We start from the raw sequence: 25,050 nt of genomic DNA on the forward strand, positions 1-25,050 counted from the left end.
ATCTACAGAAGTTAGGAAACAACAATTCGTGACTGCAATTGGCATACCAAAATGTCTCTTTTAAATCCATTTAAATAATAAATAAATGATTAAGATTTTCGTATATTGCATACAGAATTTTTTTTCATCTTGTTTGGATGTCCCAAAGGAGAATATCGGTGTTAGAACTACGAAGCCACGCTGGAAGGGATTGATCTGTATGGCTTTTGGTCTGAGTATCCTAAAGGTAATCCACCTTTCTGGTTGCATGTTTGTAAATGTAAGTCGTAAATTATCATGCACATTTCTGTGTACAGATGTTGCTGGTGAGTTTGTTTGCTGAATGTTGCATTTAACCTTCAAAACTGGGAAACAAAAGTAGCAGCTGTTTAATTGATTACTTCTTAAATGATCGGTAAATAAATTCAGAACCAACCTGGCACGCAGTTCTTATTATTTCCCAAGTATCTGAAATTATTTACTATACTCGTGAGTTCGCATATTAAATTTTGATCGAATGATCAATACTCCAGCGTTTTATAGCATTAAACATTTCCAGTGAGAGAGTGCTGGAAAATGTATCGTTATTATTTAAGGAATGCCACGTCTTGTCTTGTATGCCAAATGTATTATTTATTTAGTTAGTTTATACATATTCAATGTCCATGCACACACACACATATTTGTGTGTATGTTTCAATAGTTCTTACAAATATTTAGAAGTTAGCTTCTTAGGGACTACTGATTAGCACATACATATTTACCTACATAGATATACAAACACTAGTCGCTTTAGGTAACATTAAATGCCTTCTTAGTCGTTTATGCTATTTAGTTAAAACTAAAACATTCATTCAGCTTAGGGCTAGTTTAGATCATACATTAGCTTTTCAGCATTATTGGGTTCCTCGCAGTCGAACGAGGCCATCATTAGTTCTGCAAAAGAAAACAAAACACAGTCGTTAGTGGAATATTTGGTTAGAAATAGTATCAGCAATGGCACAAGCTTCGTTTTTTGTTATGTTTGTGGGTCAGCGAAAAATGGACACAGCCAGAAATTGTTATTTAAGTTTCTGTTTCCACTTGATTGAAAAGAACACTCGAGCGGACACATGAATGGACCCAAAGTACTCACAAACAAGGAAATACTCGTACACACTCCAAATTGTCCAAAAAATCTCAACGATGCGTGTCGAAATTTTTGATATTTGCATACCCTTACAAGAGGTCAAGGAATTTCAGTAGGGAAAGAAGGTTGCCACTAGCTTTGAGACAATGATAAATGGAATCTTTAAACAGCTTCAGCAGATTTAAAATATATTTTTAGAAGTGTGTATAAATATTTTCTCACAAACCTGCACAAGTACAAATATCTGAAGAGTCGATAGTGTATTTACACCTACGACTATCTACCACTAGCATGCCTTTTCCATTTTCCATTTCTTTTTTGCTTTGGCACGTGTTCGATGGCATGCGATGAAGCCTTGAGGGCTAGTCATTTGTTTAGTTATTTTTATCAGGCACGCGGAGAGCGTAGTAAACAAAACTTTTGGGCAAACACAGTTAAAATTTATGAGGCCAGAAAGTGGCAATATTTAGATTTTCCCTCGCTCAATTATCAATTTAATTTATGCCAGTTTTTAAGGAATTTATTTTGCATATGGCCAGGAATAAAGACGAGGAGCTGAATCTGTAACTGAGATTTGTTTGCTCTTACTTGACGATCGGTCACACACATATTCATAAGCCCGAAAAGCGTTTAAGTGGAAAAACTTGAGCTGGAAGTCGTTGGGGAATGGGTTAGCTAGCGGTCAAGAGAAACTGTTGTACATTTCTCAGTGAAGAGAAGTGTAGCATGGTGCAATGTCCAGTTCACACCATGAGCCCATTAAAATTTTACAATGTTTGGAGAAGCATCCTCGTTTGGGCAGCGCTTTCGGTCAACAGATGTGCGCTTGACTTGCCACAAAATGTGGCATCCCACTGCAGGCCATCCTCTGTCCTCTATCCTCTAGTTTGAGTTTATAGGATTTGTGTTCACAAACTCTACGTATGCTTGAGCAGAAAAAAGCTACAATACATCCGCCTGGAACATGCTCTGAAAATTCTCTTCAAGTTGTGCCAACAGCAAAGCCCCTGCCACACTCAGCACCCGTTACAATGAAGGAAACGTTGCCTCTGGTTATGGAACAGCAAAAAACATACTTCGGCCTGGCAACAACATTGTCTCCCTCAGCCCTTTTTTTCTTGTTCGGTTTCAATGGTGTCGTGTGTGGCGTGTAAATATTTTCCCCATTTCTGAGTCGGCTCGGCTCGATTCGGTTCAGTTTGGTTTGTTTTTTCCGTTTCTATTTGGTTCGGTTCGTTCCTGTTTTGGTACTTATTTTTACGGTCTACAAACATAGTAGCGAACCGTATCACACCATACTCGTGGTGTCTAACAAGCGGCTAAAAGCCTGGGAGTCAGTCAGATGGAGTTAAATATAAAATTCTCAAAATATCAGAATATATTTTGGTGTGGAATAACAAATTAAACCTCAAGCTGATTGCAATTCATATACCCGTATGTATGCATATGCTGTAGAAACTTAAGCTTGGGCTTTGATTTTTGATTGCGGTGGGAATATCCAGGAGAGAGTTCATGCTCAGTTTTCCCTCAGTTACCGAGACACAATATATTTTATTTGCTGGCTCAGTGAGGCATCAATTGCTTGTCTCCCGAGCACTGAGAACAAACAGTAGACTGCTGTAAAATTGTTCTGAGAGGAGGAGTGTTCAAGAAGAATGACATACCAGACAGGTGATAAATAACAGGACCAGTCTATGGTCATTTTTCCACACCCAAAATGAAAACTGCCCGCAGCTGAATACCAATAACGTGCTGCTGTCAGTCGGCTTAGGAAGGTAGATGCTGCAAGTATTGGGGTTTGGCCGAGGACAGTTACTAAGAGAAGTTTCCTTTTATCTATTTGTATTTATCTGGAATGTCTGAACTGTCGGCCGGACTGTCAGGTCCATGTCTACGACAGTGAATAAAACAATATAAATCTGCACAGTTTCCACTGTTGGAAATACACAAAACGGACGGCATTGCTTTCGAAAATCAAATTGTCATTTGAAAATTTAATGATATTGATTTTAAACATAGAAAAAGGTATTTTGTATATGTATTTTAGAGCTACTTCAAATGCTCTTAAACATAAATTTGATTTCTTTATTTGGGATCAATACTCAATGCTAATTATTCATTAAGCAAATGTGAAAACCTCTGCCTCAAGCAATACCAAAACCACTGCACGCACTTCCCATGTTTTCGAAATTTATAATTTAATTTTGCAATTAAACAACAGACACAAAAGACGAAGAGCTAGCCAAAGGCATCTCCCAACTATGATGATAATAATGATGATGGGACTTGGTCAATGATATGGCACTGCCATTGAGCTAAGGATAATTGTGCCAGTTGTTGGGTGAGACTGGGGCTTCATATGGACTTGGTCTTGCTGCGCAAATTACCATATCTAAGGCCTAATGAGCAAAATTGAAATAGCACACAGATGCACAAGGCAGACCCAAACAAATGGATACAAATTAATTGCACTTAAATTCCCCAAACCAAGGAGCTCTAGAATGTTTGTTCTGGTGTTGTGGATGCTTGTGGGAAATTCATTGGACTTGCTGGCATTCAAGCTACTAACAATTAATTTTATATCTAAATTGAACTTTGGCTTCGCTATGTGGCCCTGACATTTGACACACGATATGATTATTATTTTACGAGAAAATCGTAAATGCATTTTACGTTTAAAGATAAACATTTTCATTTCAAATTCCCTCGCCAGCAAATATTATTTTTAGCAAATTTTCTTCGCACATCTAAATGCAATTTCTGCCTGCTGTTCGCTCTGGAATTTCGAGAAATTGCTTTCGAGTTCCTGTGTCATGCCGGAGCAGACGTGCGCCATCCAATAGGCACAGCTGCTCCGGCATGTCGCCCCTTTGGGGAGTCAGGGAAGCACACGAAGAGGCTGTTCCCATAGAGACGGGCCTCTGTGTCGCAGTCATGTGGTAGCAGGATTTTCTTTATTTTTGTTGATGCAAGCGATGCATCCCTATTTGTATTTCCCTTATTTTTCTACGTTTTCCAGTCGTAACACATGCCGTCATAGAGCGAGAGGGCATGGAGTGCGTTCCTGACATAACAATGCTCATGGCTTCATAGCCAAGTGTGCACCAAAAGTAGAACAAACGAGTTAGATTTTCAAAGCAAAATAAATTAAATAAAATGTATAAGCAAGGAAAAGAAATAGGCAAAGCAAAGAGGAAAAACAATTAAACGCTTTTGTGATCCTTTGATGGCATTTCGAAAGCATTTTTGTTGTTCCTTTAGTTTTTGCGAAATTGTTTGGCAAGGCATTTGAAAGTTTATCTTGTCTTTACGTTTACAAATGTAAAATGAATCTGGAAGAGGTATATAATCTTTATTCTGGTGGAATCTCCCCTGCGAAGTGATGGATTGAGGGGAAACGGAGGGTCTCTATCTTGTATCTATGACCCCACTCTGGGCGGAAAAAGATAACCAAATTCCTTTAAAAAAAGCCAATGAGAACTGCTACTTCTTATGGATTCGCATTCCCCCAACATTTCGAGGGTCTTAACTGGGTAAGCCGCAAGGGTAAACCACCAGACGATTAACTCTGTATTAAGGGATTGTTATTAAAAAATGCCAGAGAAGGGAGAGACTTCCAGTTGAGTTATGTTGTTGCTTTTTCGCTGTTGTTGTTGTTTTGTCAGGTAAAACTTTCGAGAATGCGGCCATAAAGATTACGCAAATAAAAACTAGAAGAAACTGAGACACATATTTAGTTGTTGGAAATAAACTGAAAATGCTGTAAAATGGGTCCATCCGGCAGCAAAGTATAATAGACAAAGGAAGAAAGGCTGGAAAAAAGCAAGTTCAGCGAGCGTTTATAAAGCCAGCATGATGGAGGCAAGCAAGTTGATTAAAGACATTTAATTTGCCAGACAGTCGATTAAAGTTTTTCCATTCTTCTTTGCTTCCCGTATCTCCCTATCTGTGGAATACTCGTATCGCCCGCTGCTCTTCTTACAACTCGCAACCATAAAGCCTTTGTGTGGGTCAGTTTGGTGTTTCCTTTTTGTGCCACCCAAGAGATTACAGCAACAAGAATTCTCAGTTCATTCCCAGCAGGAGGTTATCAACTGATTATGTCAGATTGGAGTGGTGGGTGAAATCCCACATGATAGAACAGCTGGGGGTTATTCCCAGTTCTCAATAAAGCTGGCATTCCTTGCATTAAGAGTAACTACAAAAATTCGAGCTATATAGCTGCAGATACGCGAAAAGTTCCTGAAGATTCTCAGCTTCCAAAGAATTAACATAGATCTTTCTTCGGAAAAACCCATTCCTGTTGGTCAATAGGTTGGCTTGGCACAGAATGCACTTACCATAAACCAACATCCACCAAGCACTCCCAAAAAAAAGAGAAGAGAAGCCCTAAATTTATTTATACAGTTTTCGAAAGTGCATCAAAACTTGGAAATAAACTTTTATTCGACTTTTTCGCAGGGACTTCGTTTGCATTTACGTTTGCTGACGTTGGCTTCAAGTTTAGCTAAACTTTTCTGAGCTGCGGGACAGTATCCTTAGTTTGGTTATACGCTGAGGAAGCTGATTTAGAAGATGCTCGGTTGACTTAGCTAAACAACTACAATAACTGCAAAGGAACCCCATTTAGCCAGAAAAACAAGTCTGTCATCGATGCGACATCAAAAACAAATATAACCACAATAACAGGACCAACTATCAACTAAAACTTGGCTAAAGCCTAAAACCATAAACAAAAACAAATCTGGAACACGCCACATGCCTAAATCTACATAAATTCTAAACTTTTTTGTTTATATTTTAATGCAATCTAGGAAGAATTTAAATACAATTTAATAAATTAAATTAACGTTTCCCCAACATATGCCATAAAACACATTATAATACTGTGGGTGAAAAAAGGAGAATAATATTCTCTCTAAATTTAGCTGTTTAAACTAAAATATTATTTAACGCTAAATGCGGATTAAATTCCGCTCCTCAAAGGTGAGCAGAGTTTACTAGTTTAGCCAGAAGGACCCACACTCGTTTTGGGTTTTCGTCGTAAATCTCATTTGCCGCCATCATTATGCACTCACCGATAAAGTTTTCCCCCCCGAGGCTCAGGCCTATGCTGCGGAGGAGGATGAGCCTGCTGAATTACCAGGCATAAAAACACACCGCAAAAAGTTCTCCTCCATAAGTTTTCATTCATTTATTTCTTTAGCTTCCGTTGCTGTTAAGATGCGTTTTGCCGCAACACCCGAAGACAACTTCTTTCTATGCTTCACATGTGGGTTTAATACCCTGACAAAAAAAGTATTTTGAATTAGAGATACGTTTGTATATTACATGGTTGTCTTGAATCTTCAGAATACTTGTAGTTCTGACAGGGTACTCATTGATTCGGCTACCATTTATAATTTTTTTTTCTATGCCTCTGGTTGTTGGTTTTGCCAGTAGCTGGAGCCTTCAAAAGTTGCCTTACCCTGCCTGGTTTTAAAATGAGTTCGTGGGTCCTTATGTGCTCTGTGGCCTTTCATTTCTGAACTTTCTTGTTCCTTTTTGATGTCTTTGCCCGCTTTCATGCAACATGCTTCTGCTACGTGACACAACCTCTTCCTTCTCCCCAACTGTCTTTAGTTTGGGGATTTCTTTCAGGTCTTTTTGTCATGTGTACATTCTGTGAAAAATATATCAAGTTGCTGGGCATTGCTGACAGCTCGAAGAAGGATTAAAAAAAAACCAAACCAAAATGAGTAAGAAAACACATCACGTGGTGCACCTTGTTGCAACTTTTGTTGCATTTTTAACGTAGTTTTTTTGTTGGTTTGCCTGCTCTCTGGAGCTCATCTCTTTTTCATCTCGCTTCTGTGTTGTCTGAGGCCTGGGGATATGTGAAGTTTTCCTGTTTGTATTTACTCTGCGAATAAAGTGTGCTGTATCCCGAAGGTTGAGGATGCGCGGATTAATTGAAGTTCATGTTGGACTTTTTCTTGGCTTCTTGGTGGAAAAAATTCTTTTAACATTTATTCCGCCGGCTGCATACTAATTCAAATTAAATTTCGCAACTTCCTGTTTGCTCGCGTATGTTTTGTATATTTTTCCTAGCATGTTATTAATTTAATTTTGTGAAGACAACTCCATGGTTTCTAGTGTTTTTTTTTAAGTCGTCCATAAACCTTATTGTGTTTTCTCAAAGCTTGAAGGTTACTTCTCTTCTCCATTTTCATGCACAATCCAATTAGTGGGAAGACTTTCTTACCACCGATTGGTATACCCGGTTGGATTCGCAACATTGAAATACAGAATTGTGCATGTCCGATCATGTTCGCGAACACACACTCCCCCACCTTGATTTCATGTGTGAGATTTGCTTCTCCCCAATTCACACATTCACGCTCTTTCACATGTATGTACATACATTTGTATGTACGTGCATTTCTCTGCTCTCCCTCAGCTTCGTTATCTTGAAAGCAGCAACAACAACAAAGCAGCTTCACTTCACCCAAGGGTCCAACGGTACATGTTCCATGAAAGCAGGTAGCGACAAATCAACGTTGTGTTGTTGTTGCTTCCAAAAAGTCGAACGCGTTGTGAAATGAAATGTTTGCAATTGCGAGGGTGGGTGAGTTTGGGAGACGAAAAGCTGACTCATAAAATAAAGAGAGGGATTTTGAGGCTGGAGACATGATCGGACAAGCTCAATTCTGCCTTTCTACATATGTATGAATTTAGGTATGTACATACATATGCACATTTTTACCAATGTATACAAGTTTCAATATAAAGTAAGCGTTGGAAAAGTAAAAACGCTTTAAATTTCTGGCCGTTTTCAATAAACTTTCTTTGGCTCACAATTGGCTTCCAGCTCTTTTACAGTTTTTAGCAAATTTAGCGAATTTCAGCGAACTATTAAAAAGTTTTTTTTTGGGCATTTAAACAGTTTAAAGCCCCCCTGCTTTTACATAAGCATACAGTGGCAGCCATTGAGCCACTGTACTTAAACTTTACACAAAACTGAGAAAAGCGAGCTTGCAGCGAGGGACGGAGTTCAGAAATACGCTTTTTTGGGTGAAGAGCTAAATGTTGAAACCCTAGTTAAATATAGAAAATCGAAATATTGAAATTATAACTAGTTACAATCTTAATTACAAATATCAAATGGCTTTTAAAAGACTGCACACAATTTCAGAGTGAAATACGTTGAAACGTTTCAAATTATTAGATTCCAAATCTTAGTTCTAAGCATTCTAAGCTTGTATTAATTGAAATCTGGAATCAATGGACTATTTCAACTATTTTTCTTGCCCAAGAGTAACCATTTGTATGCACTGAAAAACTTAAGGTCACAATAACCCCCTTTCGTGAGGGTATCAAAACACTTTGCTGCACCGAGTGTCAGTGAAAAATGTGGAAAAATGCGATAAAATACCCAGAGTAGAAAAGCAGAAAAAACGAAAAGTAAAAAATCCAAACACTCATGGAACATACACAAAAGGCACAGGGGGAGAAAAGGCAAAGTTTTCGACTTTTGCGAATTTTACTTACCCGCTTCACCGAGTTTTGTAGTTTGCTGCATATGTCGGCAAAAGTGTTCGTACTCCCCGCTGGAAGGCGTCTGTGCTGTTTTCATCGCCTGCATGTGCTTGGTGAACGCGCCGACAATAGCCGCCATTCGATCGAAGGCCGCCATATTGATGTGGCCATTTTGCAAGCTGCACACATAAAAAACGAGACGAGGGGAACAGAACGAAGGTATGAGTGAGTGTAAAGAAGGGGTAGAATGAAAGAGTGGCAGCGAGTGAGAAAAGTATGTTTTGCTCGATGATAAAAAGTCATGGGCTTTATTTGCAATGCAAAATGGCGCAGGACTCAAATGGTCAAAGGGTGGTGGAGGCTTAACGGGGAAAATATAAATGTGGGGGGAAATTGAAAGGGAAAAGAGAACCGAGAGAGGTTTACTGGTTGCCATGCAATCAATGCAGCATCGGCCCCGTTTAATTAGCTCATACAAACGTCGCTTTACGGTTCATTTCACTGCGGAACTCAATGCGACATTGAAAATAGATGAATGGAAGAGCAAAAGTTATTTCGGTTTTTGTGCGAAGTATTTCAGAGCATCCTGTATTAGCATGCAAGTTGGTAAAAGACAGAAGAGATCTCTTAACTAAATATTTCTGAGAGCTTTCTTCTGGAAATGTGGGCTCTATAATATCTTCTTTTAAAACAAACACACAAGAAATAAAATGTGGGTATGTCTGAGTCGAAAGGTATTGCTTTTTCTGCGCTCAGATTATATTTCAGTTTAAAAGCGCAGACTCTATGAATTTATAATTTCTACGCATGTACATTCGTACATATGCATCGTGCTCTTTTGAATGGTGTGCCTGCGTGCCTAATGAGGTCAATTGTGACCACTGTGCCCTGGTTGCTGGAGCATGCTAAATTGTTTGTTTCTGCTGGGTATCGTTGGGGCCCAAAGGGACTAATACGCATGGTGGGACTGCAGGGGGAACATGGATTGTTTTAGTGGGCATTTACGTGGTAAATGCTATCCATGTGATAAGAGTCAGTCAGATGAGTTAATTGATAGCAAACTGCAGGGAAGCACATGGCGGCACTTTTATTTAGTTTCCAATGAAATTGTTCAATTATGATAAAATAAGTAAATTACACCAATAGAATAATTCATGGGAAAATTTAACTTGAATATTTTTCCGCAATTCTCTATTCATTTCTGAACGCCCAAATTATAATAAAATATTTAAAGTATAATAAAAGCAAATTAAACATATCATAAAAGCACAAACACTATTAGGCTTGAATATTGATGAAAGTGTTTTGTACATCTGATAATTCCATCACACACTTTAAAATTCATTTAAAATAAATGCTCCACAATATGGGAAATTAATATGTTCGTGTGTGTATTGCCAAATAATTCACACTTCAACGCGTTTCTTCAATGACATAAAGAAAAAAACAATGTTTTTAAAGACCTTGTTTCGCATATTGTGCTGTGAATTAAATATAAAACATAAATAAATATAAATACAAATGACTCTCTGAATTTTCAAACGAAAGCCTATTAAGAATTCCAATTGCTTGTGGATGTCGATGTGGATAAAAAATATATTAATCATAGGACCCCATAGCCAAGATATTTCTTTTCCACTGCTATAACACGATATGTTTTCTGGCGATGCTGCCTTCTTGTTGGATAAATTAATGTGATTTTCATACTGAATCTTTAATGTGTAGCGAAATTCAAGTGCTCTTGAAAGGGAAAGGTATCATATACCATCAGACTAAGCAATGATGCATCATCAAATGTTGCGCAGTTCCAGGCAAATTAAACTTACCGCTGCAAACAGTTCTCACGTTCGCCCAATGCCAATTTAACAATATCCGCAAACACTGGAATAACAACCCAATCATTGGGTTTGCCCAGTGCCGTTCCAGTTAATGGCGTGGCAGGGGATGATGTTGGTGGCTGCTCCGCATTGCTGTTGCCAGCCACAGGCAGTGTCGCTGTTTCCGGTGCCGACATTGCATTCATAGCGGAAGTGCCTGTTATGCCAACTGGATGCCCAATCACACTCGCACTCGTCGACGGTCTCTCATCTAAGTCCATTGATGTGGTAGCTCCTCCTCCACATTCTGATGTAGATGTTGATGTTGCTTTTCCTCCTATTGATGTGGATGACTTGTCCTTAGCCTGCTTATCAGTCTTGAGACTTTGTGGCTGGCCTTGTTCATTTAAGACGATTGCCTGTTTCTGCCACAAATGACCGTGTCCCTCGGCATGTCGCTGCATGCAATCCAGTTGTTGGCACGTCACTTGCAATTTGCTCCACTGTAATCAAATCGAAATCCATAAATGAACATCATTTGTAGTTGTAATCTGGATGGGCCCCTATCCAGCTCTGCCCTGAGCTTCCACCCATTTTATTTTCTGTATTGTATTTCTTCGCTTGCTTGTGTTTCTTTTTTTTTTTGTGTCTGATTGTGGTTGTGTTTGTTCTGTTTGTGTGAGTTTTATGTTTGTAATTTGCGCGCAAAAGCTTTAGATCGATTTTTACGAGCTGATTTGGTCTCTCGCTGTTAACATATTAATTAGGATTTCTAAAGTCATCATGGGAATACCACTTGGGGAATTCTTTAGCCATTAAATGGTGTGTGACCCAATGTAATCTTGAAAGATTTCGAATATTTATTTTCATTTCACTGAAAAGGGACTTTCTTTTGTCAGTCAAAAGCTCCTGGCTAAGAAGCAAAATTATTTTATTTTCTGCAGATATTTTGCCACTCTTTTGCCGTCGGCCAATGGACACTCATAAAAATGTCAGCAGCCACCATTGAAATATATCTCTGTAACAAAATGCATGCAGACACTCCCACTCCCCAAAACTATTCATGGCTACCATTTTACATAGTTCTATAAATTTATGAAATTCTCTTGCATGAGCAGTTGGGATTTTTATATATTTTTGTTTTTATTTTATTCTTTTCTTGCTGCGCATTGCACCAGCAACCAGACTTGTGCAGGGTGTTACACATTTTATGATTCAAATTAAGGTAGAGAAAGTGTGGCGAAGGCCAGCATTAAATCTACGAGAATATGCATTGAAGCTGATGATCAAAACTAAGCAGTAAGTAACTTGTAGCTTGATTTTTTCCTCGTGAATATTTACTTATAAATGGCACGAGAAACCAAAAGCCTGGTGTTAAAATGTGCCGACAACAAAGGGAAAAACCGCGCTAAAAGAGTAAAGTGAAAAAAAGCGTAATCCATTAACAAATTAAAAAGTTCTTTTTTTATGAAAACTAGCTGAATGCACGGCAGCACGCTGCGGCCTATTGAAGGACTGTTGAAAGCGGCAACCCGCCGAAAAGAGTGGGCAATGCGCCAAATAAGTGAGTAAATATACTCTTTATGCATATAAACCTGATGTAATTGGACCACAGCGAAACTGTGGTTACTTGGGCCTTGTCATCGCCCTATTCATGCACATCTTTTTTCCTTTTTTTTGAGAGGGAAACCTTAGTGCAAGCAAAAGTACAGAGAAGGTTTCAAAACTTTCGCTTTTATGACAACGTGGCACAGAAAATGTTGAAAATTTATTTGTAATATTTAATGTCAAATTAAAAAGTGAGTATAAATGCAGGAGAGATATGACCAATACAAATCAACATAATTCATTTAGGTTGCTAACAAATGCCATTTACGGGGGAGTGCGAAAATATGGAATAAAGTATATGGAAACACCATTAAATCTTTCAATATTTGACTAGAAATCGATGGACCAAAACCAGATCATGGTCCTAAATCTTTTAAGCTCCTTTTTGCCAAAATGCATTAGACTGCATAAATATCTGCTGACACGAACAAATTTCTTAGGCATCGGGTAAAACCTCGAGCAGAAAGAAATTCACACACACACACACACACACAAGAAGACTAAGAGAAAATGATGGAGCAAAGAGAAAGAGAAAAGTTTCTTGAGGCAAAGTACTCCCTTGGCTTGCATTGTGGACGAGGCCGAATCTTTATGCCCAAGATTTTGGGATGTAAGTTTGTAATGCACGGAAGAGATTTATGTATATTTGACGACAGACGAAAGTGTATAGGAATTAAAGCTATCAAAAGTTAAACATATGAAACAAGCAAAATATTCAACATAATACAGACTTATTCAGCAATTTATTGTAATAATCCATCATAACATTTGACAGTTGATTCAGCTTTGAACTCACCGTAATTTTCAGCCTTGCTATCGCGGGTGATTCCAGAGACTCCAGAATGGCTGTGGCGCTGTTGTAGTTGCCCACAAGCAGACAGTACTGGGCTACGCCACTCCACCGCTCAACGGTGCGACTCCGGTCCTCGATGCCACCACACTGAAAGATTTATTTGATTACGGAAGTTAGTTAGACGTTGCCAATGGATGAAGGCAGGCGAGGGCACACGGGAAAAGATGGACCCACGTGACTTGGCTGAAGTTTTAACGAGTCGCTCACATGGACAACTGGCAAACTGTCAATGAGACAGTTACGAACGGCATTAATTATAAGCCATCTCGACTCTCCGCCTGTCTTGCTGACTGCCTGCCTGCTGCCTGCTTTCTGCCATGCAAAGTCATGTGAGTCCTGGACATGTAGTACTCTGAATATGCAGCAGGCATGGGAATGTTAATTCAATCCACAGGGTCTAAGGATTCATGCGCTACGTTTAACTTGAGCACCGTGCCTGGTTTGGACCCCGACATGGTTATGAACCCATTTTCTGCTTGTCCTTCTGTATATCCACACTCACCTGCAGTATCTCATTGCAAACAAACAGACGGAGACGTGCCGACCAATCCAGATACGTTTCCAGGTTGCATGTCTTCTTTGGATCCTGTGCGCCTGGTGGTCCACCCGATGTGGATGGTTGGTCCCATTTCTTCTGCATTAAATAAAAAGCAAACACAATACAGAGAATGCTATAGAGAATGGTTTTCCATTACTTAGTTCAACAAATATTAAAATTGTGCTACAGGCGACCAAACAGGACTGACTGGCAAGACATAAATGTGGGGGTTTATGTTTATTGTTTATGTTTATTGTTTAACGGTACAAGAATTCGATTTCTGCGTCGTTCGTCTACCTCAGCGCTCTCTCGCTGATCGTTTGTCCGCTCTCGCTCTCAATTCGCTCTCCTTCGTTTTCTCTTTGCGTTTGCTCTCCCGTTTGGAATTCGCAGTGACGCGAATACGCCCTTGCTCGTTTTGGGGTTTTGTCTAGGGATCGCAATTGGCAAAACCCAGCCCACATTAATATGGCTGACCATCTCCTTTGATTTATTAATTAATCACTTCTATTAAGATCGAGGTTTTCATACAAATCTAGAACACATATTCTGTCACCCATTTTCAGTGGTACCAATATACCCCGACGACTGCAGGGTAGAAGAACAGCCAGTTAAAAAAATAACTGTTGAAAGGAGGTGGGAAGTGCAGAGGAGTGAAACGGAGTGGAGTGGAGCGAGTGAACCTACAGGGGGAGCATTGTTAATGAAGCTGCTTGTCGTCATTTTAATTGCATGTTCTTGTGAGTATGAGTACGAGTGTATATATGAGTGTTTGGGCATTTGTCTGAGCGTGCTACGAGAAATGTATGCAAAAGGGCAGATTGTTCCTATGGTAAATGTTGACTTATGCAGAGGGCAACGTTTACAATTGAGAGAACATTTAAGTTAAAGAATACGCTCGTAATTTAATTGGCATAAAAAATACTAATATGAGCATTACTTTTACAGCCTCATTTAATTCTTAGGAAGTAATTGCTTTGACTGTTCTTCACTCAATAACGACTCAGTAAGTAATTTCTAGCAAAAATCTGCATTCTCCTTCTTGAAACTCCTTCTCCTTCTTCTCCATTACTTACCTGTTTGTCCAACAGAATCATGCTGCTGCACTGCAAGAATTCCTCGCCGCCAATGTGCTTTGCCAATTTCTTCTCCAGTCGGCAGACAATTTGTGCGTGCTGCGTGGCTGTTGGACAGTTGAATGCTGTTTCGACTACGATCTGGAGCCAGCAAGCAAAAGGAGAAACACAAGACATTGATTTTAAGTGGGGATTAGGCAGATTTCTCTGCCAGAGGTTCGCTGCGAGACTTACCTTGTCGGTTGTGCTGTTGGTCTGTTGGCAAGCACGTAGGTCGGCCTCATGTCTCTCTAAATCAGTCAAACGTTTTAGTAAGGCACTCAGTATTTGGGAGACAACGGCCTCTAAATGCGAGTTGGAACATCTGCAAGAGGGAGATTGAGTTCAAGTGGTCTTCTTGTTGAGTTCGTCAAGAGGGAAATTGAACTCCTGTCTGCTCACCTGGCAACGATATGTTTGACATGGCTCATCATGCGCTCATCCCGATAGTCGTAGGGGAACTTCAGTGTCCACTCGGCCAAGAGGGCTACTAATGATTCTAAACATTCGCTATCAGGTACCGAGTCCAATAGTTTACCCAGCAGTTCATGGGGACGCAGAAATAAGCGTGACGATAATAAAAACGAGAATACAAATTCCTGCAAACAAATAAAAGAAAAGTAAAACTCAATTAACATTTATCCACGCAGCATAATAAAAACTAGCGGGAACAAGGGATGGACAAAGTGATACCCTGTAACTAGTTTTGTATACAAATCTATGGTCAGGCCTCTTGAGCTAGTTGAAAGAAGTCAGCAATTAGCTTTACTCCTTCTTGTTCTATCTGCCTTTTCCCAACACACTTCTCTTGCCGCAGGACATCGCACATCAGCTCTATAAAATAAGCGCAAATCTCTGGATTTGTTGGCAACGAATTAATTATTTTTGCACTTGGTCTTTGTGGTCCTAAGTCCTGTATCCAGACCGCTGTTCTGTTTGCCCTTTGGCTGTGCCTGTGTTCGAGTTTTGAGGTTGGGCCTGGGTTTGGGGTCTGGGTTTGGGTTTGGCAATTGGTTTGTTGGTCCGTTGGCTGCCTTTTGGTTTGTGGTTTCTTGGCTCGTGCCAGAAAATTCAACTTGGCAGTTGCCCAGTTCAACGGCTTTAAGTGCTTGCAACTAAGTAGGAACTGATTTGTTATTTATTTGGCGTTTACAAAATAGGAGAGGTATGTAAAAAAGTGTATTAGTAATTTTACCTCCGCTTTTCCCTGTGATTTTTAACAAATTTCCTTATCTAGAGCCATTCTTAAAATATATTTAAAATCTAATCAAACAGCTTAGAATAATATTTAAAGTATGTTTTTAATATACCAAATTCATATTTACCATTTACCCTAATTTAATTGCATAAAAATTGCAACGAAAAAGTTCGAAGAAACTTGATTTATTTATTCTATGGAAATTGCAATATTTACCAGAGTTTTTGTTGCAAATTTGAATTTATTTTTCTTTGCCCATTTATTGGCCATTTATTCATTTAAATTGGAAATAGTTGAAACATTTATGAGTAAAGATGATTCTTACCTTATCTAAGTCGATGACATTTTTGGGTATGAGCGTCTCGACCAGGGAGTCCAATGGCCCAGAAACTATTCTACCATTTATGTACATAATGCCACCGGAACCCAAGACCGAGCTCTGTCAAAAAGTATGCAAACAGTCAATATATATTTAAATTGGAAAATGTGTGGGAAAAAGCCAGGACACTAAAATCCAATCACATTTACTTAGCTAATTAAGTGCTTGGGTGTGGCACAGAAACAGAAAATTATTATTAAATTGCCATTTGGCAAAACGTTTTGCTTAATTACCGCAGGGCGTACCTCAAAATTAATATCACATTGGCTGCGTTTGTGCCGATTTTTGGGCACATCGTACTGAACGACATCGTCACCGACACCCACGCGGTTGTGCCCGCCCGTTTTTGCGGCAAGCTGCATACAAAACAAAGAGCAAATTAATGGATAATAAGGTGCCCGTACTCCAAATGCGGATAAATGTTTGTAGGTGCATACGAGAATACACATAAATGCAGGTTAAAAACAAAAGGCTTAAATGTTGACATGACAATTTAGGCAAATCATTAGATTTTCTTGTCGTTTATTTGTGAAAATAATCACTGAACAAATGCTTTAAATTGCTTTAAAAATTCATAGAAAAAAAGTGTATGTGGTGCAAGACATGACTGTCATAAATGAAAAATGATTAAACCATGAAATTCGCCATCCTCTCGTAATCACTCACCTCGATTTGCTGAAACCCCATTTCCAAGTCATATGCACTCAACTGCTCGGCGCTGTGTCGCCGCCTGTAGCGTATGCCCAGACCCCCGGGAGCAACGCCAAGGAGAGCTGTCTCCGCTGTCAGATTGCCGGCATCCAGAGAGAAAACGCCACCATTTGTCGGCGCCAGAGATGGTACCGGTTCGTTTTCCAGGCAGCAGTCATCGCTGTCGGAGCTGCTGCTACTGCTGGGGTGGCGGCAGCGACGACGCCGACGGTGGCGACATTTGTCGCGATCCCGCTGGCCGCGCGATTTTTGCAGCACGGTCTGCTTGCAACGCATGCCGCAGGCGATGGCGGATATCTTACTGGCATAAAAGTACATCGCCATGTGTCACGTTCGGGCAGCCGCTCCTGACGCTGTCATGTGTGTGTGTGTGGGGGGGGGGGGTTGGTTCTGTGTGGGTTGGCTGCCTGCGGGTTGGTGTCCCTGTCGGACTGGCTCCTCTCCTTCTTTAATGCATGGGCACGGAACGGGCTGGTGAAAAGTTACCTCTTCTCATGGCTGGACACGTAGGTGATAGGTAGGGGATGGGTGTCGGTGTGGGCAATCAAACGTCAATTTGGTGAAGGATTAGATGCTGAACAAGCAACTCTCGCATTCCATTTTAATCCTTTGGCGTAGGCTTAGGTGACACCTCATTCCGTTTATCGTTTGTGGATTTTCCAATTTTCAGGCCAGCAAGATTAGTTCTCGGTTTTTCCTCTCTTCCTGCAACCGAAAAAGAGAGGCAAATCAGAAATGGAGTTGTGAAATCGGAGTTATGCGCTCTATCGCAGCACATTACTCAAACGCCGTGTGGATTTCGCCCAAGTGCTTAAATCACTGGCCACCGCCTATATCTGCATCAGTGTCAGTGTATCTATGCGTGTGAGGGTTATGGTTAGGGTTATTATCCCTGTGGGACCACTTGCAACTCATCAGACCATAGACATGTGCGCCTCATCAATAAGGGCGTAACCGAAACGTTCTGATGGGAAGGCAGAGCATGGAAACCATTAAATCACTGCAGATGTGTTAAGGCCCAACCAGCAGACGAAATCAGAACTGATTTATAGATGCGTAAAGGCTCGCAAATACAAAAAAAAGGCATAAATGATGCATAGCTGGGTTCAAGGTTATCCATGAATAAACATTTATGACCTAGATTTTACTTTGGATGGAGTGAAAGGTTGAAACTTTGCTCTTGTGGCTATTACAGATTAGCTGTGAACTTAATACGGAGAAAATATATAAATATGTGGTCTTTGATGTTGTGTTTTTGCACCCGTATTCATATTGATTTATGGTGCATTCAAATATATGTACATATATGTGGGCTGGATTTTGCCAATTGCGATCCCTAGACAAAACACCAAAACGAGCAAGGGCGAATTCGCGTCACTGCGAATTCCAAACATGAGAGAGCAAACGCAAAGAGAAAACGAAGGAGAGCGAATTAAGAGCGAGAGCGGACAACCGATCGGCGAGACAGCGCCGAGGGAGCTTTTCTACCCAACCTAAAAACATGAAGCAACTGTAAAGGAGGGCCCGTCGTCGGCAACGTTCCTCGCGTCATTTCCCCCTGACCGTGGTGGAACGCCAGTATGAGCAGTTTGTACTCTTATTATTCGAAAGTTGCTCTCTCTCTCTCTCTCTCTCTGCACACCCTTTCACCCTCTACAAAGCCGACGGGCCATCCTTTATAGTTGCTTCATGGACCAGACGACCAACGACGCAGAAATCGAATTCTTGTACCGTTATATCTTATTTAATCACTTATTAAGCTTTACTTATAAACAATAAGCATAAACCCCCACATATATGGGCAAACCAAGTAGATAACATTCTTTTCTCCAAAGCAAGTAATTTAATATATTTTTCTCTCGCTTAAAAAGTGTCATTAAGAATACGGCGATCAACAGGCTATGCTGGGGAAATTGTTTTGAATATTATGAGGAGATTTCCACGTGCGCGGAAATTTTTAAGCTTTCCCTTACGTTGATGCGGAAATAAGAAAACGGTCTCGGGTGGCAGCCACGCACAAAAGATACCGGCATCACACTTTGATGCTGCTTCATCTTGATGGAATATAAATAAATAATAAATATATGCAGGCACATGAATTCATCTTCTCGCACCTGTCTGGCTGCTGCTTAGGCAAAAAAGCAAGAAATTTCCATTATGTTAACCTAATTCCGGCTCGTCATGTTTGAGTCTTGGCTTTTGCCAGCTAAAATTATACAGTTGCTGTGCCCCCATTCACTGGAAGAGGCATTGATGCCATTGATGCCAATGCCAGAAGCAGAAATCGATACAAAAGCAAATCAAAGTCACAGGCACTTTTGCTTTAACGAATGCTCCTTTGCTCTGCTTAAGATTCATTTTCTTTGACAGCCTCAGCTCAGCCTCAGCGTCAGTCACAAATTGCCAATTAAGGAAACCAGATTCATGTGTTGTGTGTGCGGGAGTCTCTTTACCTTTTGCGTACTATTTTATTTTTGGGCTATTACATAAGTCATGCATAACAAATCATTTCTGTGAACAATCTGCATTTTAATGTTGCCAATTCCGAGTCACAAGAGAAAAGGGATAAAAGGCTTAGCGGTTCAACAAACACAAAGTGTATGCTATTGGAATGAATGTAGTCAATTTGCAAATAGTCAGAGTGCATCATGAACGAGCTTTGAATGGCTATCACTGGAGATTTGTTCAATAAGCCTCTAAAATAATTTTTGGGCTAACCGTAATGCATTTATGTGTCTATTTATTGCAATTTATACTGCATAATCCAGTGAAAATTTGTAAAATTACAATTGAAAAGGAGATTGCGTCGAAATAAATGTTGAAGTAGGAATTGGCGCATTTACAATACATTTTGATACCCTTAAAGTGAGTATTTATAATTGGTGCTTACAGACAAGTGAATTGTGTCCGTACATGTGCACATTTATGTGAAGTTCTGTTGAGATCAACAAGATTGGTATTTGTCTGCCATGCCGTGTGCTATGTGTGTGCGAAGGGTTTTTGCCTTATCTGCCTACAGTTTTTGCTTCCAAAGTTTTTGTACCATGCTCAAGTGAGCGTAACAAAGGCGGAACACACACAAGTCTCATGCCATGTACTCATACTCGACAAAAAATTCTATTCAGTTAACTACAAGTGATGCTTGCCACACCCACATCTTTCTGGACAAGCCCACATTGCTGGATACACAAGACTATAGACAAAGAAGTGAAATAATAGGCAGAGGCCTATTATAATGGCACTACTGTCGACAGACCAAGGGCTGGCCAGTCAAATATTTGCAATTTAAATATTGATAACGCAAGTTTTGCTGGGGGAATGTAAACCGAAACTCACGAGACAATGCCTGAGGCTCGTATTTAAACCCATATTAACTGAAGTACAATTTCCAGGAATGTTGAATGCTCAACCAACCAACCGCAGGGTCTCAAAAATAGTTGATTGCTGCACTTGTTCGTCCCTCTTAGGGCGGGAATAAATTTTCTTCCCCATCGCCAAGCTTCAGTATTTATAACATAATTAGAGCAAAAGCTGCATTGCTGTTTTTGCTTGGTAAACCACAAACGATGAAATTGGTCTATGTCCTTGCCGTGGCAAGTTCAATAATTTGCAATATTTCATCTTGATTGTGAATACTTGAAACTCTCAAATGCTTTGCATATTTTAAGACCCATCTGAACTTTGGCTAAACTCCAAGAAAGTCCCATTCCACAGCGGAATGGAATGGTGCTTCGGAGACGAGGAGCAGCTGCTGCAAGTGTGCTCTAATCTATTAGCATAAAACTGATAACAAAAAAATAAACTGATGTCGTTGTCGCTGTTGTCAACAAGCAACAGCAACAAAGGAAGCTGTGGCAGAGGCAGAAATGGCAACAATTTAGCTGGCAAACAAACAACAGAAATCAGCAAGCAGCAAAGCGGCAAAGAATTTCCGCTGTTCTAGGCTAAGAGTCTTTGCAACTAAATGCGAACCGCAGACGGGTTTCAGACGGAGTTGAAGGAATTCCTTGGGCTTTACTTGGTTTGCATATAAATAGGTTGCGAATGATTAAAGCTGAAATAAGATTTACTTTGCCTGCACAATGGCTCTCTCTCTCTCTCTTGGCACTTATGATTTATTTGGATTTTTAATTTGATTAATTGCACCATGTTTCCGTTGTTTGGGATATCAAAATAGCCATCCAACTCACATCATTATTTTATCTACAAATATTTACACATACACTATGATTAAAGTTATACTTTGTTAAGAAAATATTTTTGTTCAAGTTTTGAAATTAAATTTATTTTAATTCATAAAATCGATTGCACTCCACTTCACTTGGGGTTTGCTTGTTTTTCCCCCGTTTTCCATTAACATTTGATTTGATCGGCTTGCGTTTGTTTGCTTTCACTTTGCTCGCTTTTCTGTTTCGTTGAGTTGTTTTTACTTATTTTGCAAAACGGATTGAAAACCAATTATATTTTTGCCATTTATTCGAACCTGCAGTTGTGCATTGCCGTGGTTATTCCTCTATTTACATTTATCACTTTATTGCATTTTATATTATTTATTTAATAATGCAATAAATTGATTGGAGTATTATATGAGTTGTTTTTAAATGATTTAAAGGTTGCAATCATTCAAATCGTGGCACAGTCAAAGTGCTAAAATCGAATACTTCTGTGCAATTATCATCACTTTCAATAGATTTCTCCTTCCTTCTTAGAATCCGCTGATTAAAGTATGGTAGGGTCGAAACCGAATTTGCGCGTGCCACATTTAAGGACTTCTACAGCTACAGTATACTTTTCCACTCCACGGTTATAAGTTAAAAATCTGCAAAAAATGAAATAAAAACGCGACCAGAAAACTGTCAACGCCATTGCTCTGTTTGTGTCATAAAAGTGGCGCAAAAGAGAAACCGAAATTAAATTACTTTGACTTTCGTAGCTGGACCATAAAAAAATGCATTTGGGTCAGCTCTTAATTGTGTGAGCGAGAGAGAGCCCGTATCGGACAGGATCCTACACCCACATTGATGTGAGTCCTCCCGAAATTGGTACAATGCCAGCGACAGCAAAATTTATTTAATGACTTTTAAATTGTTTTATCGGATAATACATTACAACCACCGCATCGACCAAGTCCACGAACAGGCAACCGCAATAAAAACCAAACCCTAGACATGCAAATTTTGTATCATCATTTTTTTATGGCAGCCGTTAAAATACGTCAAGAAAATCGGCTCAAAGTCTGAAAGTATTTTGGCATCATCATCAATCTTTTTGGCCAGAATGTTAGCAACTGCATTGCCAAGACAATTGACAAATCGATGATGGGTTTTGCTGCTCTGGCGGATGTATTTATGCAAATGCATAAGGGATCGGTGCAGATGGCTTTGGTGCACGGAAATTAGCCAAAAGAGGGATAAACGGCACATATTGTTCTTGTGTGTGTTGCAAAAGTCTTTTGGGCATATAAAACTCCAAGGAAGTTGCATAAAATCCTCACCTAAAACTGCACATTTTAACTTATGGTATTATTATGTCTTCAGCTTTTATAATTGCCATTTGAATGCTTTAATGTTCTCATTGTTCGGCCGCAAAATGCATTATCATAAGCACATAAGTCCCTGAACAATTGTCTGAGCTACCAAACAATTGCATTATGATTAGGTAAACCAAAGTGTTTGCTGAACTTAAGGCAAGTAAATTGCAGAAACTCAACAGGGCTTCTCCCTCAATTATGCTCATTGTAGAGTTATGATTAAGTTATTCGATCAAACACTGAATATTTACTAAATAATACACATTTTGATTCAATTAAAATGACCCTAACCCTCTGTTAACCGAAGTTATGTAGAATTTAGATATGTAGATATGTGCAATAATAATTTGTTAAAGATTTATCACAATGCTCTCAAAAAATAGTTTCTAACTGATTTAAATGGCATACACAAACATGACACTCTGGTGCACTCTCCACCCACTTAATTTAACTTCATTCATTTCATTAATTGAAAATGCATTATTGTTTAACAGCCATAAGTACCAATCCAATATCCGAGCTTAATTTTGCCAGCGGACATGCCAACGTCAGTGACAGAAAAGGGAAAAAGAGTCTACAAAGTCGAACAGCAACACCGAAAACGGCAAAAAATGCTCTGGGATATGTGCGAGAAGGCAAACAGTTTCGGGCACATATTGGGTGGCGTGGAAATGTCGGCAGAAACTCGTAAATTATGCATCATTTTCGAGTGGAACGGCGCGGGAGCTGGTGTCACAGATATGGCTTCGTTTGTCGATGTGCTGCTTGTTGTTTCTCTTTACAGTGTGCATTTATGCTGAACAAAAGAAGATGAGACAACCGACGCTGTGGGCACTCTTTCAGATACAACAATCAAAATCTTTGCAAGCAATTATATCTCCATAGATTATTTATTTTTGCGAAGTGTCAAAATATCACAATACCCTCTGAAAGTGTATAAAGTATGAGAAATCCTCTTCATTTGGGCGAGTGTTTGGGAATTCTGAAATTACAAGTTAATCGAACGTTGCATACTTACTGGCGCAGCCAGTCGGCCGGAACCATATGATACGATACTACTTATTTATGCCCGTTGAGGCGTTTTTTTTCAGCAATTTAAATTCATGTTTATTGATTTTGTTGTTGTTAAGAAATGGCCAAATTCCGCTACGGTTCCTCCTGCTGCTGACAGCTGTATTCGATATTCCATAAATACAAATAGCTCTCAAGGGAAATATTTGCGTGCAGAGCTGTGGGCGTGGTACTCCTTGCATACATTAATTTTTACGCTGGGGATCAATATTTAAAACTCACTTTCCATTAAGATAATGGAGGGAACTGATTTAGAACTGATGCCTATTTTTGTTATCATTTCTCACGCACATTTCGTCGCACATTACACTTAATTCTCACTTAATGATATTCCTAAAATATTATTTCCATTACTCCTTGTTCGCAGATTTGTTTAATATTTTTTAGGATTATTTTCTAATTTTTTATAATGCGTCTGCTGACTAATATATTAGTATATCAATTACCGATTTTAATATTTCACTAAAAAACGCCAATCTGATCTATCCGCTCCCTAAACCGCTCTTTTGCAGAATCCACGACGAACTGAAGTGCGCACCCTCATCGGGGGGCATGTTAAAAGCTGTTTGAAGCTTCCAAACCCTTAACAGCGACCAGAGCGCCATAAATGTTATAAAGGAGGGAATTCGCTGTGAGATTGCTGATGGAGCAGGTTGCCATCGAACATGCTCGAAGCTCCAAGAGGTTCGCTTATGCGGAACAAGCGCAACTTCTACATAACATTTGCTGTGTAAATACAAAGGAGCAGCTAGATACTGAGCAAAATAGTTCATAATTATTTATTTCTTATCTGGATAATATATCGTTGTTACTCAGCTTTGTTGTCAAATTTCTGGGAATGCTTTGCCTCTCTAATTCTCTTTTTGGCTGTGAAAAATGTTTATAAAGCGTTTGGGCTTGAGCTTGTCTAGAAAAAAAGTCCCGACAACAATTTAATGAAATCAATTTAAAATTTAAACTTTGTCTTCGGGTCAGCAGTATTAAACGCTCAAGTATAAGTCCGTCCAAGCAGTTTTTGAGTGTTTCTGCAGTCACATGGTACATGGTAGCTTACATTTTATATCACTCCCAAATTGTATTATTTGCAGCGGTTGTTGCCTTTGCCTTTTGCCTTTTGCTGTTTGGCAAGTTTAAATGTTTGAAGAGAAACTTCAATTCCTGAAGTCCTGGCCGACTTTTAAATTAATGAAATTCTGTGTGTTTCCAATGTAAGTTAGCCTTGAGCTTACAGACTCTTCGCCAATTAGCAGTCTGTAGCCACTACCCTGAAATAAGAGTAGTGAAACTGCTTTAGAAGCGTCTCTCAACGTCCTGGAGTACAGTCCTGTTTCTACGGCAAACTATTGTTTCAAAAAGGAACGCTAGGGAGCTCAATCAGTTCCAATCAGTTTCCTCAATTGCTGCTCCTTTGTCTGCGATAATGTTTGCTCTCTTGTGGCTTTTGATACGTGGGCTGTCTACCATTTCAAATGCAGTTTCAAAGTTTCAAGTTTTGCTTGCTTGTGTTTTTTTGTTTTTTGTAGAAAAGTTTAATGTTTCTGTTGCACAACTTTTTAAATGCTTTTACGTTTAAGGAATTGCACAAAGTACGAACGGCTTCCACT

The 25,050-nt window shown here is 39.5% G+C and overlaps 1 protein-coding gene across 5 annotated transcripts; it reads right to left on the minus strand.

Annotated features, from left to right (window-relative positions):
• Window positions 1-735: 735 nt before the first annotated feature.
• Window positions 736-23,960, minus strand: LOC117584521 (ras-GEF domain-containing family member 1B). Of its 5 annotated transcripts, none has more exons than XM_034273467.1 (12): window positions 23,394-23,958; window positions 16,801-17,550; window positions 16,380-16,490; window positions 16,081-16,194; window positions 14,960-15,156; window positions 14,753-14,882; window positions 14,519-14,659; window positions 13,407-13,538; window positions 12,848-12,991; window positions 10,453-10,946; window positions 8,639-8,805; window positions 737-915 (listed from the first exon to the last, which is right to left on the minus strand). In XM_034273467.1, exons 2-12 carry the CDS (start codon window positions 17,167-17,169, stop codon window positions 845-847), a joined length of 2,070 nt encoding a protein of 689 aa, XP_034129358.1. In that variant the 5' UTR covers window positions 17,170-17,550; window positions 23,394-23,958; the 3' UTR covers window positions 737-844. The 5 variants fall into 5 exon arrangements, with proteins under 5 accessions (XP_034129360.1, XP_034129362.1, XP_034129361.1 ...); XM_034273468.1 differs by having other exon boundaries at window positions 23,893-23,957; XM_034273469.1 differs by lacking the exon at window positions 12,848-12,991 and having other exon boundaries at window positions 736-915; window positions 23,394-23,960.
• Window positions 23,961-25,050: the final 1,090 nt, after the last annotated feature.

Source organism: Drosophila guanche, unplaced genomic scaffold (genome assembly GCF_900245975.1).
Source record: "Drosophila guanche unplaced genomic scaffold, DGUA_6, whole genome shotgun sequence".
Taxonomy (NCBI): domain Eukaryota; kingdom Metazoa; phylum Arthropoda; class Insecta; order Diptera; family Drosophilidae; genus Drosophila; species Drosophila guanche.

What these genes read in the sequence shown, in the direction of transcription:
- LOC117584521 (XM_034273467.1), bottom strand. Translation starts at nt 17,169, where the DNA reads ATGGCGATGTACTTTTATGCCAGTAAGATATCCGCCATCGCCTGCGGC. An exon ending in TGGGGTTTCAGCAAATCGAG is followed by an intron (nt 16,491 to 16,800) that starts GTGAGTGATTAC and finishes TTTTGTATGCAG; the next exon opens with CTTGCCGCAAAAACGGGCGG. An exon ending in TAGCAAGGCTGAAAATTACG is followed by an intron (nt 10,947 to 12,847) that starts GTGAGTTCAAAG and finishes ATTTGATTACAG; the next exon opens with TGGAGCAAATTGCAAGTGAC.